The 13,591-nt window shown below is 34.5% G+C and overlaps 1 protein-coding gene across 4 annotated transcripts in view; it reads right to left on the minus strand.

Moving 5' to 3' along the window:
* Window positions 1-341: 341 nt before the first annotated feature.
* U2SURP (U2 snRNP associated SURP domain containing) overlaps window positions 342-13,591 on the minus strand; it is a 54,516-nt gene continuing 41,266 nt past the window's right edge. For 3 of the 4 annotated variants that reach the window (XM_059391793.1, XM_059391792.1, XM_059391795.1), the window contains 5 exons: window positions 11,643-11,802; window positions 6,844-6,954; window positions 4,436-4,554; window positions 2,878-3,054; window positions 342-1,714 (listed from right to left, as the gene is read on the minus strand). In XM_059391793.1, the coding sequence (XP_059247776.1) occupies window positions 1,576-1,714; window positions 2,878-3,054; window positions 4,436-4,554; window positions 6,844-6,954; window positions 11,643-11,802 (706 nt within the window). In that variant the 3' untranslated portion in view covers window positions 342-1,575. The remainder of the gene's footprint in view (window positions 1,715-2,877; window positions 3,055-4,435; window positions 4,555-6,843; window positions 6,955-11,642; window positions 11,803-13,591) is intronic. The other variant, XM_059391794.1, reaches the window with a different exon arrangement.

Raw genomic sequence — 13,591 nt, forward strand, 5'->3', positions numbered from 1 at the left:
AATAACCTTGAAGCAATATTGCATGTTGGTAAGAACCATTCAGTCCAATAACAGGATTGGCTCATTTATAAAGCTGCTGTAGGTTTGCCCAGTTTGGAAATAGCACACCTCACCACCAGCTAATATACCTACTTCCCACATCATCAGTGCAGCTTATTTTATTTTATAACTAGGCAACATTAAATAAAGCAACTTGAAAATATAGTTTTAAAAAGGTAACTCAAAACAATCCATTATTAGAATGGCTTTCTATGCTATTAAGGGGGAAAAACCAAAACATCAAAACCACTGCATAACGTGTCCAGAAAAGCTGAAAGATTCACAAATAGTAGTAGTGTCAGTTCAAGACTACATAACCCTTTATTACATTATATTGTAGCAATATTATGATCAACATTATACAAGTTTTATTTCGTTCTCATACTGCAGCAATTTTATTCCCACTGTGTAACAGATTTAACTCTGCAAATTGTTTAAATCAACTTTTTGCACCTTGAATTTACAAACCACTGGATGTTAAGTTTCCTGAAAACTATTTTATTTTTAAGCTTTACTTAAAGGTAAAGCTAAAACTCAATTCTTAAAAAACAAACAAAAAAAACAACTAAGGTGCTTTAAATAGAACTTTGTAGAAATATACTGATACCAGTGTTTGAAAGATAACCTACACAGGACTATAAAAGGGCAATTATCATACAAAAAACTTCTATGGCCAACTCTTATTAGAAAATTTATTTTATAAATAAACTTCTTTCATGATAGAAGATGAAACCAAAAGATGGAGAGTTAATTTTTCCTAAAATAAATAGTTGCTCAGGACATAGACTGAGTACACTGAAATCATATTGCTTCTTTGATAAAAGAAAAAATATTCCAGCCAGGCATTCCATTAACAAAAAGACCATGCCACCTTTCCTTAGTTTTTTGATCTCTGGGTACTAGTATTACCCAAGATAGCCTTACCGAAGAAGTTGGTTGGCAAACCTACCAAATAGGAATCTCAGGTCCCTTAATTTTGATAGTTATCTTAGTAAATATAAAACTTTAGCTACTTGAACAATGGAGCTTATAAAGTGCTTTAAGTATAAGAAACACAACAGAAGTGCTAAACTCACTTAATAGGACTTTAAGGGACTTGATGTCACCAATAGGGCAAAAAAACAACATTATAGTTTTCTGTTCAGATTTTATTTGAAATCTAATTCAAATTGTCAAAGCTACAAAAGGGGGGAAGACATCTGTATTATTTTTGCTAAGTCACAACATCCTAAAACAAAATACTACTACTGCCAGCAGATCCATTATACACATTTCTGATGAAATTCATTAGCACAATAAAAATTTCATCTTCAGAAACAGCCACAACGAAAGTAATTTATACAATATAAAACAAGGACAGGTCTACAGATGCAGTTACTCATGAGTTTACACATGCATTCACAAACAAATAAACAAAAAATCCAGGAATGCTCTTTCATTTGATTTTTTGTTATTTTTTTTTTTTAAAAAAACAGACCATTCAGGCACAAAACAAAATTGCATTTCCAATAAGTGACAGCATCTTAAAAATTTATGTCAGTGTTTGTTTTTCTTTGACTTTTTATGAGACCTGTGTGGAGATCGGGACTGGGATCTGGATTTCTTCCCTGACTTTTTAGGGGATCTAGACCGTGATCGCCTAGACCTTTTAGGTGTCCTCGAACCAGATGGTGATCTGAGGAAACAAACAGAAACAATTTATCAAAAATACTTATATGATCAAAATGGACCATCCTTTAATTATCTAAAATGATCCTAAACAGAGCACAATGAAAGTCAGAAATAAAAAAGGCTGTAAAATTTCCCAAAATTTATACTTTGCCTACTTTATATACACACACACACAATTTTATACCTTCTGTGCACTGCATCAATCAGTGGTGTGCTTACTTAAAAAAGACTCATTCCTGAGTCCTACCACTACTCTATTTAATCAAAATCCCAAGAAGTAAGGACTGGGAATTTGCATTTTTAACAAGCTCCACAGGTTATTGATATACCCCTAATCCAAACCTCTTCTACAAGGTAAAGTTCAAAACGGCATCTAAGATCATTCACAAAATTTTTTTCAACACAACAGTGTAGCAGCCTATCTTCCTGAAGGAAAAAGCACCAACTACTACGTATCTTTCAAGGGAATCTTTTAAGATACCATAATTCTGTAAGTGCAGTTCATGAAGATTACCAAAACAAATAAATGTGCTTTTTATATATGTGCAAGCGCCATTTAGAAAAGGAAAAACTTATCTTTTACAAAAATTTTACTAAAAATGGTCACAAAAATAAATTTTTAGGCTATAAAGCAGTTTTAGTTCTCAGGAAAATTCCAATATATAGCACCAAATGAATAAAACATTTCTTAACCAGTTTTCTGGAACTACAAGGAAAAAAAAAGTATATAACACACATTTAAATTACCCACTGAAGAAGGGTATTTATTTCCACAAACATCTACCCAAGAACTTGCTAATAAGATGCAGGGGCAGGAGGGAGGAGGTAATGTATTTTGCTTTCAACCTTGACAAAATCAAAGAATATTCTATAGAAACTGAAGAACAGAATGAGAAGTAAAGCAGCTCCCCCTAGTCCACAGAAAACACTGGATATAATGTTTAAAATTCTTGGCTGGTCTTTACTTGTTGGAAGCCTTCTTGTGCTTTAGTCATGAGGAGACTGGGGTGGGGAGGTGGGAAGGAATAATCTAAAATGGAAGTGTACTTCTCTGGTTTTCTAAAGCCCTTTTAAAAAATGGCTGCCAGCCAAATTATTTTCAAAAGCTGGTAAAAATGACAAGGAAACTGGCATTTGAAATATTACAAAAAAATAACTTGCATTTACCTTTTGGCCTTTTTGCTAACATCTCTAGGAGAATCTTTGTGAGATGACCTGGATCGTGAGCTCTCTTTATGAGATCTTTCTGAACGCTCTGATCGCTCCGATTTGGGTGAAGGGGATTTCACTCGTCTACCACTGCTACTGCGAGATGGGCTAGGGGATGTGCTGTGTCGCCTCTTCCTAAGGAACAAAGCCCCCAAAATATTCCATAAGTGAGTAAAGGATCAGGTATTCATTTTCCTTCTACTGAATTAGCTATTAATTCCTATCAGTTTACACTATTTTCACTAACCTTGTTAATGTTATTTTCCAACAACATTCAAAGCCCTTTATAAAGAACAAGAAAGTCTCAAAGACAGTTTAATCAAAACAAAAACTGATTTCAACTAAATTGGAGTTTCTTTTGCTATACGAGACTGGGACAATGGATAAAATTTCATTAAAGTCTCTGGTTAGATAATAGTATTTGTTTTAATGTTAATCCTCCAAACTTGAAACTTTGATTGTGGTTATGTAAGAAAATGGGGCATCATGTTGGCAAGTTGTTCTTAAATGACTAGGAGGAGGGAAAGGAAGGGAGAAAATTTTAAACAAAAGTAGAACTATTTCAACATTTGTTGGAGAATGTGGGTGAAGGATATCTGGGAATTCTTTACATTATCTTTGTAACTTTTCTATAAATCTGAAAGTATATCAAAATAATAAAAACCAGACAAACAAGTGGTAAATTTAGCATTTAGCCAATCAGTATACTATTTTATTTGTACTTTATTTTACAACAGTATTATAGTATAATAGTATTATAGTATTTTATAAATACTATGTTATTTGTAATTATCTGTAGAGTAACTAAGCCAGAATAAATTTATTTGCATTCACTTGGATATTAGGAAAATCTCAGTTAACTAAAGCAATTTTCTCTATTAAACGAGAGATTTGGGAACTGTGAAAGTAAAATAAAAACTAAAAGAGAAAATTATTTTGATTAGAACGAAGACAAAGTGAGGAGTGAGTACTTATGGCCTATGCACACAAACTCCATTTAGACAGGACTGGGAGACTCAAGTTCACAAAGGTAGCAGCCTCAGCACAGCACAGAAGAAAAGCTTATACTAGAGGCAACAAGGAAGATGTAGCAAGCCTGTTTAGTTATTTAAACCTTAGGGTTGATACCTAATATGGTAACTGAATTCTTGCACTTAACTAAGGCTAAGGTACCATTTGAACCATGCAATGGGATTATGTCCTAATTAACCAAGCCAAGTGCCAACTAACTGCCCCATTTCTCAGTTAATTCTGCCTCCTACAGGCAGGAGCCAAACATGTTTATCATGAAAAAAATACTTTTCAAGTTTGTTGGCATCAGTGATGAAAACATGACAAAATGAAGTATCATCCCAGAACTTAATTTATTTGGGGGGGGGCGGGGTGGGGAGAGAAGGCACATAGTAATGTCATTTATTTTTTTTCTTATGTTCAATTAGCCAACATATAGTATATATCATTAGTTTTTGATGTAGTGTTCAAAAAGCAATACAGGCATTAAATGAGAAATATATACCTTTCTTTCCTTGTTGGAGTACATTCATCTTTTTCCTTCTTGTCTTTGGATCGAGATTCCAATTTTTCTTTATCCTTTTTATCTCTTTCTCGTTCTCTTTCTAATTCTTTCTCTTTCTCCTGTTTTATTTTTTTTAAAGAAAGAATATTTAGTCATTAAAAAATACCAATCTGAGTTAATCTCATTTATGCAATAATGTTTCACTTTTTAAATCACTACTGAAGGTATAATGCCATTTAAAAAAAAAAATACCTACTCTTCCAGGAAAACTAGTTATTTCTTCTACTTATACTGACCAGTTACTGAGTCCCTACCATAGACCAAATAATTACTAAACAACTTTCCATATAACATTGCATGTAATACTTCAAAACATCCCTAGGCATATTACTAATATCCTCATTCAAGAGATGAAAAATGAGACTCAGAAAGGTTAAGTACCATTTCATAGTCACACTGGATGGTGAAGTCAGGATTTGAGTCCAAGCTCTAGAGAAGGATTCTTAACTACTTCCTTTGTCCCTCCACTTAAAAAAAAAAAAAAAAAAAAGGAAAATGCCAACAATATACTGCCCCTTCTATCTTAAACTACAATAAAATAGTTGTGATTCTGTAACAAGTTGATTTAATCTGAGAGCTCTCTCCAAAGCAATAGGCTGAAAAGAAAAATAGTTATTCCCAATAATCGTCCTTAAGAAAATCTTATTAATAACAGGTATCACTTTTAATGGAAATTTTACAACCTAATTTATAAAAGTGCAAACTGACTACATGACTATACAATTATAAAAACCAGAAAGATGACCTATCTGCTTTTTCCCACTGCTACAATCACCACTTCTCAGCTGAAATTATTTCTATTGATAATTAAGGGAGTGGCTACAGAAAATAAACCCATAAAGCCAACTTAGCTCTTCATTAATAGGAATTTAATTTCTCTATGATTTATATGCATCAAGAAAGCTACCTGGTTGCTGATAAACAGCCTATAGCAGACGCTGCAAACAGAAATACTCTTAACAACAACCAGATAGTAAATACTTTCTGCTCTGTGGGTCACATACATTTTCTGTCCCTGGATTCAACGCTCTCATAACAGTCCAAAATCCACTATCGATAATACATAAGTTAAGGCACATGTTCTATGTTCTAATAAGCTTATTTAAAATGAGGTGATGGCCTGTGAGGTGATGAGTCTCCTGACCCTTGGTATATACCTTCAAGAAACACATCCTCCTCTCCAGTTACAACCATGGAATGCAAAGAGATTAAAATATTATTACATGCATTACAATCATCAGGACCAGTGAGTATCTCAAGGTTTAGTCTTCCATGCAGATCAAATACCTGCCACCAACTCTAAAGATTCAGGGAGTACAGATACACCTTTGAAAAATGTCATTTTTCTTTTTTTGAAATGTAAGATTTAGAGTACAGATTTAAAAGTAATGCAGGGGATGCCATCTTCCTCTGGTGATCTGTAGGAACTATTTTCCTAATTAATAATTTTATAGGAATCAAACTAGGTAAAATACTTAAAATATTTTAAACAATTTAATCCTATAAAGAGTTAGCTATTATCTCACAATCCTACAAAACTGGGGCTATTGATCTAGTTTCGCAGAGAAAAGCAGGCCTCAGCGACTTGCCTAGGAGCACATAGTGAAGGCACACAGGGAAGGGGGGCACCAAGACCACACAGGTGTGTGCAGCACCAAAGCTATCTGATACACTGCTGCTCCCATCACCAGTCCTCTGCCATCAATAGCTTTAGTGAGTCTAATTCTGTTCTAGCTTGTTCTTATCTCTCTCTCTCTCTAGTCTTTTTGTAATGATAGTCAAGATACAGGTAAAAATTAATAGCAGTCCCAATAAAATTCCAGGGTTCTTTCAACAATTAACATGCGTTCTAAATTCTCTGTATATAGCCACATATTTTTTACGCATAAAGAATTCAAGGATTAGAATTCACTGATGAGGTATTCTACTACTTGGTGTCCCTCTTTGGAAACAATGGAAAAGGAGTCCTAAATCAACTTCCCAAACTAATTCCATCTTTGTCTTTGTGCCACTGCTGAGGGTTGCTGGCATTTCACTGTCACAAACGTTGAAGTTTCATAATATACTGTCTTCCAGTTTTAAAAGCATGCTCTTAGCAGATTTTCTAGTTCACAGGTAGCATATCCAGAACAAAGTAGTGTGCTGTTGCCCTGAGACTCTTTTCCAAGTTGAAATAATTGCAAAACATCAAATTTCAAATGTTCCTGTCTATCAGTATTCAGCATTTACACATGAAAGGATGTAATCTAAGATATACATTTCCTTAACTATACCAATATACCAATATCCTAGTAGTCAAACAAGTTAACTTTGGAAAATGCATATTATTGAATATACTTATTCCTTACTCGTTGAAGAAGTTTATCTCTGTAATGTTCTACTTGCTCCTGAAAGCTTTGGCCTGGTTTTTTAGGTCTTTTTCCAGATTCCAATTCATCCTGAAACTTCATAACTTTGAGCTGTGAAAGAAGATATTTTAAAATAAATCTTTTCATCACTATAGTTTTTTTAGTGCTTTACTTCTCAAAAAAATGTTTTTCCTTTGAAATATGTGTGTAAAAAGAAAAAAACAGAAACACAGCACAAAGTAGTAACTGATTAGAACTCAGTCAAAAATATAACACCAACATAAAGTTCCCTTATCTGAAAGCCACTTGTTAGAGAGCTCAGCCATGCAGAAATCAAGTGATCACATGTGGGCCCACGTGCTCTCTATACAGCCACATGAGATGACTCAAAAACCCATGAACTACTATTAAGAATCTACTTATTACCTCAGCACAATGATAATGAATTTGCTATCTGGATCCCCAAATGTGAAAGGCAAGGCTGCTAAGCACAACCTACTTTCAACAAGATAGGACAGCAAGCACAACACAAGATACATAACAATTTTTTTTTTTTAAGCAGCATTCTTTATAGTTCACGTAGGACCAAACACAGAGCTGTAGAGTTTGAAGGTTTCACTCTATTTACAGTATAGTGCAATCACTGAACATCAAGACATTAAGAAAAGGTTAAACCACAGTAGAAATATAGAGCACATACTAATAAAAAAAGATTAGAAAATCTTCCAATTCTGTTTATCATTTATCCATATGAGCTCAGAACTATTCGTACAAAACTATTCACCACTGTTTGCACATGTATTATGTATTTTATTTTAATACATATTGTATGTTAATACACATTCTCTATAGGTTCACTTATGTTACATATATAAATATATACTTTATTATCTGTTATATTAATATAAACATAATTATATTAATACGTATTATAAAAATATATATTTAAATTATAATCTAAAGATATATATACATCTTTACTGAACTAAGGGAGAACAAGTAAGATGAAATGCATGAGAACTCAGAGGATGTTGGAGGTGGACACAGAAAGCACATACAGATCCACTGAGTTATAGTACCAAACCTGTCCACCTTGTTTCACTCAAAGAGGGGAAGGAAACATTCTTGTCTAACAGAATTACTATATATGCAAACATCTTGACCTATTTTATTAAGCACTGATAGGTCCTTTAAATGGACTAAATGTTATTATAAATGTTTCATTTTTATTTGGAAACAAGACCTCATTTGTTTTAGGTTCCCCCCCCCCACTACATATGAAGTTTTCCAACAGAATGGCAACAAGTTACAAAAACTTTCTTCCATTCAAAGTGTTACTTTCACTATTTTTGACTTCATGAACATTTCTCATACATTTCCCAATTTTTGCCCTTTTTCTCCTTCCACTTCTATAATTAAGGGTCGTTTATAATCAGAGATTTCAAGTTCCTGCCATTTTCAAAATGCTTAAAAAAATCTTTGCGTTTTGTTGTTTTAATGAGGACTACATTTTAAAACACGGAAGACATAAGGGTAAGAGAGAGGGGAAAGGGGGAAGAAATGTAAATGTCTCACCTCACCACTGTGTGTAGCCTCCTATGACTAAAGTGACTCCGTTCTACAGAATGCATTTGCGACAAATCAGTTTAAGAGTTAAGCACCCAAAGGTCAAATAGACCCGAGTGCTACTTTGGAGAATGAAAGGCATTCCTTAAAAATCTTTTTAAAAATCATTATAAAATCCTTATAGTACCTGCTCATGTGGCCTAACTGAGGAACAAACACAAGTCCGGGGCACCCAGAAAACAGGTGACAAAAGGTCCCAACTCAAATAAGAACAGCACAGGTAATGGCTTGATTGCCAGCTACTTATCTCCCTGTTGCCCTGGGACAGCAACAAGGTTCACCTTCCAACTCAACTACCCACTTTTTCCTCTGGGACCAAGGCAAAAAAAAAAGGTCTTTCTGCTCCAACAACAAAGAAGATAGCCCCCCACACCACCAACCAACCCAAGCATTCCACACCTCCAACCTTGTTGTTAGAAGTGGGGATGCAAACAGAATAAGAAAAGACAACTCCAACATAGGTCAGGCTCTAAGCAGTTATCTGAAAGATTAAGTACTTCCTTCTAGCCAACACCAGTAATACTCTATGCCTGCATGTTTTCTAAGTGCTTTGTGAAGAATGTCAGTATTTTATAACACAAATTCTTTGGTTTTATTAATCCCATGCTAAAAAATGTTCAGCTATATAACTGAAACCAGTCAAAGACGAATACCATATGTTTTCATTCATATATAGAATCTAAGAAACAAAACAAATGAACAAAGCCAGGGGGAAGGGAGAGAGACGCAAACTAAGAAACAGACTCTTAACCACAGAGAACAAATTGACAAACCGACAGTTATCAGAGGGGAGGAGGGAGGCAGGGATGGGTGAAATAGGTGATGGGGATTAAGGAGTACACCTGTGATGAGCACCAGCTGGTATGGCACGGCTGAATTACTGCGCTGTGTGCCTGAAACGAATACTACACTGTGTGTTATCTAACTGGAATTTAAATAAAAACTTAAAAATGCTCAGCTATAGACAACTTTATTACAATATATTTGAAAAGAGTTTTCAAAAAGAAAAACTACAATATATAATTTTGTTACAGTAATTTATAGTAATATAACAACATATAACACTATAATAATGACCTTATATATATATATCCTTATTGAACTAAGGAAGGTCATGTAAGTTGAAAAGCATAAGAACTTAGAGGATGCTGGAGGTGGAGGTAGAAAGCACACAGATCCTGGATCAAATTTAGGGGCAGAAAGAGGACAGGAATAAATCTCATGAACCCTGAGTTCTAGTTCAAATTTGCCACCAGTTGTGAATCTTTATTCCATACAACTAAATCTTAAACAATGGAGAAAAATTAGATAACTCTAAAATGAAGCCAAGACCTAGATTTTAAAATTAGGGATGTGGTTCACAACTTAAATCTCAAAAAAGGGCAGTAAATTGTGAGAAGTAGGCACTACATGAATAGGAGAAACAATCAGAGTATGTAACAACGGAAAGGCCAGACAATCAAAGAGCACAGAAGTATGGAAATGGATGCATGTAAACACACACACACACACACAGAGACAGATACAGTGTGGAAATAATAATGTTCATAAAAGCCATCCAAGTTACCAAAAAGTAAATTATGTGGCTTTCTTCTCCAATTTAAGCCAATAAGGAAATAGGAGTGTTTAAAAACTATCCAACAGTTTTGGCATTTAAAAGGGGTAACTTCACTATCAAGAAAATATATTTTTATTCAACTCCAGCAAAGCAGAGTTCAGTAAGGTTGGGAAGCGTTCTGAAAGTTAAGAAGGGGCATGTGCAGCTTGGAGAAAACCCACAGGTAGAATACTTTCATTGATACATTTCTGCCCCTAAAAAATTTATAAGGAATGTATATAATTACATCCCAGGAAAAATGAATCAACATGTTAACTCTGAAAATCTCTCCTCTTCACTTATAATACACAGTATACTCATTCCGTGTAGGTTAAAACAAAATACTTTCCCTGTTAACATTCTGGCTTGGTGATATCCAAGAAAGAGTTTGGCAAAAACTTGTACCAGTGCAACAGTATTAGAGAACTGGAAACAAGGAAACCACTATGGCAGATATTATAAAGTATTAAGAGGAATAGTGCTGATACACAGTAGGCATGCAAGAGATACTGTTAGTTAAATTAACGGATAAAGAATTAAAAATACACTCTCATATACACTTCTGAGACTCTGGGCTGAGTGCTACACCAGCGTTTACTGGGAATGTTTCATCTCCTTGGGGCAAGGAATGAGGAAAGGTTCCCATTACAACACCCATCCTTCTCTGAGATGTCTGACTAGTTTTGGTAATAAAAAAGGCATTAAAAAAGGAGAGGGTATTGAAGGAGGGAAAAATCTGCTTGAGATTGTTCGGACTCATTGTCGTAAGTTTTCCCCTGTCTTACTGTTAAGTCCCACTTAATGTCTACTCTCCCCACCCCAAAAGGATGCAGATACTTAAAATGATCACATAATTTGAATGTGCCAGAAAACCTCTCTTTTCCTTGTTACATACTATGTGCACTCAAACGTTATGGACTTCATAATGCCAAATGTAATGTACTCATTGGAAGAATCAATATCTTTTTTTTTTTTTTTTAAAGATTTTATTTATTTATTTGACAGAGAGAGATCACAAGCAGGCAGAGAGGCAGGCAGAGAGGGAGGAGGAAGCAGGCTCCTTGCTGAGCAGAGAGCCCGATGCGGGCCTCGATCCCAGGACCCTGAGATCATGACCTGAGCCGAAGGCAGTGGCTTAACCCACTGAGCCACCCAGGCGCCCGGAAGAATCAATATCTTAAAAGGATCTCCTCTGTGCCAGGCACTAGATTTATGATGATGAACAGACAAGCGCCACAGCCCTTTCCCCTCACGTAAATCACAGCCTTGTCAGGGATAGAGACATTAAACAAGCAAGCTAAGAATACAAAATTAAATAAACACACACCACAATACACGTAAAATCACAAGAGAAATAAATAGGGAGAAGTAAGCAAATGCTGAAGTGTAAAAAAAAAGGATAGCAGGAGAGAAGGGATGCTTGAACCAAGAGGCCTACAGTAAGTCAGGTGGTATGAAGGTTTCCAGGCACAGAGAACATAGTATACAAAGGAATGATGCCTAGAGGGAACCTAGGTTGGTGGAATAGAGAAAGGCGGCCAGTAAAGCATAGTTTCAACCTCATTGCCATACTAACTTCAATTTCACGAAGTTTAGCTCGTTTTTCCTCACTCATTTCAGAGTACTTAGAGAACTTGGACTCAGTCATTTCTTCTTTGATTGGATTAGAGTACAAATGATGTTCTTCTGATTTGGAACTTTGAGTATCTTCTTCATCTTCACTTTCTTCTTCTTGACTGGAAATAAACAGAATATATCATATGTTAAGGCAGGAAAAAAATGTTACATTTTACAGTCTGGCTTTTTTATTTTTCAATGTCTCAACCTGTAAATAATGTTAACAAAACGTTAAGAGGCCAATTCATCACTAAAACATTTCTAGAAAATATTTTACCAAATACTACAATTTTATAAAACTCTTGGGTTTCTTCCATATAGAAATTTTTAGCTTCAGCATAATCATTTTAAAAAATTCTGTGTGTGTTAAATGTTATCTGTGTGCCTTTCATTCTGCAACAAACTTTTCTTGCAGTGTTAAGTGAAATGAATCATCAGGCAATGATTCCCCAAATTTTCCAGTTAAGCATGAGTTTGGGAAGCCTAACACTAAAAAAGCCAAATGGATTTACCTTTTCTTCAGCAGAGGCTATACAATGGAAAATACATGAGTTTGTGTCACACAGTTAACTATGAAATAATGTACCATGTAAAGACCTTATCTGATTAGCACATAACCCTAGAAATAAAGCAAAGTATAAATTTTAAATATTATCACACATTAGTACTCATGTCAGAGTTGATTTTGAAAACTGTACTGGTTCTACATCAGCCAAGAAGAAAATGAAAAACTAAGTGATTGCCAAGGGTAAAGATACAAAGAAGAAAATAATCTACCCTTCACAAACAATATAGTGGAAACAGATAGGCAAGCAACTATGTGCAAAGTTGGTCCTCACTGCTGAACAGAGACTGGTAAAAATGTTCTTGAAACACAATTGAAGGGGCCCAAAAAAGCTGTATGCTCTGGGACAGGGCTTTGTTGTGTACATATATGTCAAATCTGGGCAAGACATGTCATCCACACACAAACTCAGAATGTTTATGTATATACAAACAAAATTCCTTTTATAAACAATATTGATTATGACATATAAGCAGGGGTCCTTTCAGTATATATTTAAAGCTATTCATAATAATATGAAAGTAGTTACAACCAAATTTGTTCTAGATAAAAATAATTTGAAAGACTGATAACAGAACTCACAGAATGACAAGGAAAATGTAAGGAAGGCAGATAAAAAGAAAGTGCTCGCAATTCAGAATCAGAAATTTGGTATTAAGACTATGCTACTAGCTTTGTAATACCTTACCCAAATGTCCTTTCCTGAACATAACTAAAATGTTTTACAAACTTTTTACTCTAAGAGCCCCACAAATCATTAGTACCACATAAAGATACAACTCACTATAATACTTAAAGAAAACAGTAAAAGGAAACTATTTCTAAAAAACCAATATCCTTTTTGGAAATAAATCTTTAACTTAACACTTCTCATTAATTTGTCAGAAACTTCCTAAATGCAGTTTTTAGTTAATTTTTTTAAACATAAGAATTTCTTGTTTTATGGTGCATAAATGCTTTATAAGTGTTTCAGATGCTTTTAAATGGCTAAACTATAGGCCTGTGTATGTGTAAATACAGAGGTTTGCTGTGATTATTCCAGAAAGGGGCACTCAAAAAGGACGAGACACAATTAAATTGTGGTATCTAAGCAATGGAAATTACTTAACCAATTCCAGCCTGTTATTTACAAATTTTCAGCAATTTTTTTGCAAATTCAAATATTCCTTAAACATCCTTCAACATTTACCTGAATGCTTTCAATTACAGACAAATACAGAGCAATAACTATATGGATTGACAAAGAAAAATGCCCATGACACTTAAGTAAAAAATGGGGTCAGAGAATAGTATGTGCAGTATACATTATATCATTCATGCTTAAAATAGATATACATGGGGGT

Source organism: Mustela nigripes, chromosome 2, assembly GCF_022355385.1.
Source record: "Mustela nigripes isolate SB6536 chromosome 2, MUSNIG.SB6536, whole genome shotgun sequence".
Taxonomy (NCBI): Eukaryota; Metazoa; Chordata; class Mammalia; order Carnivora; family Mustelidae; genus Mustela; species Mustela nigripes.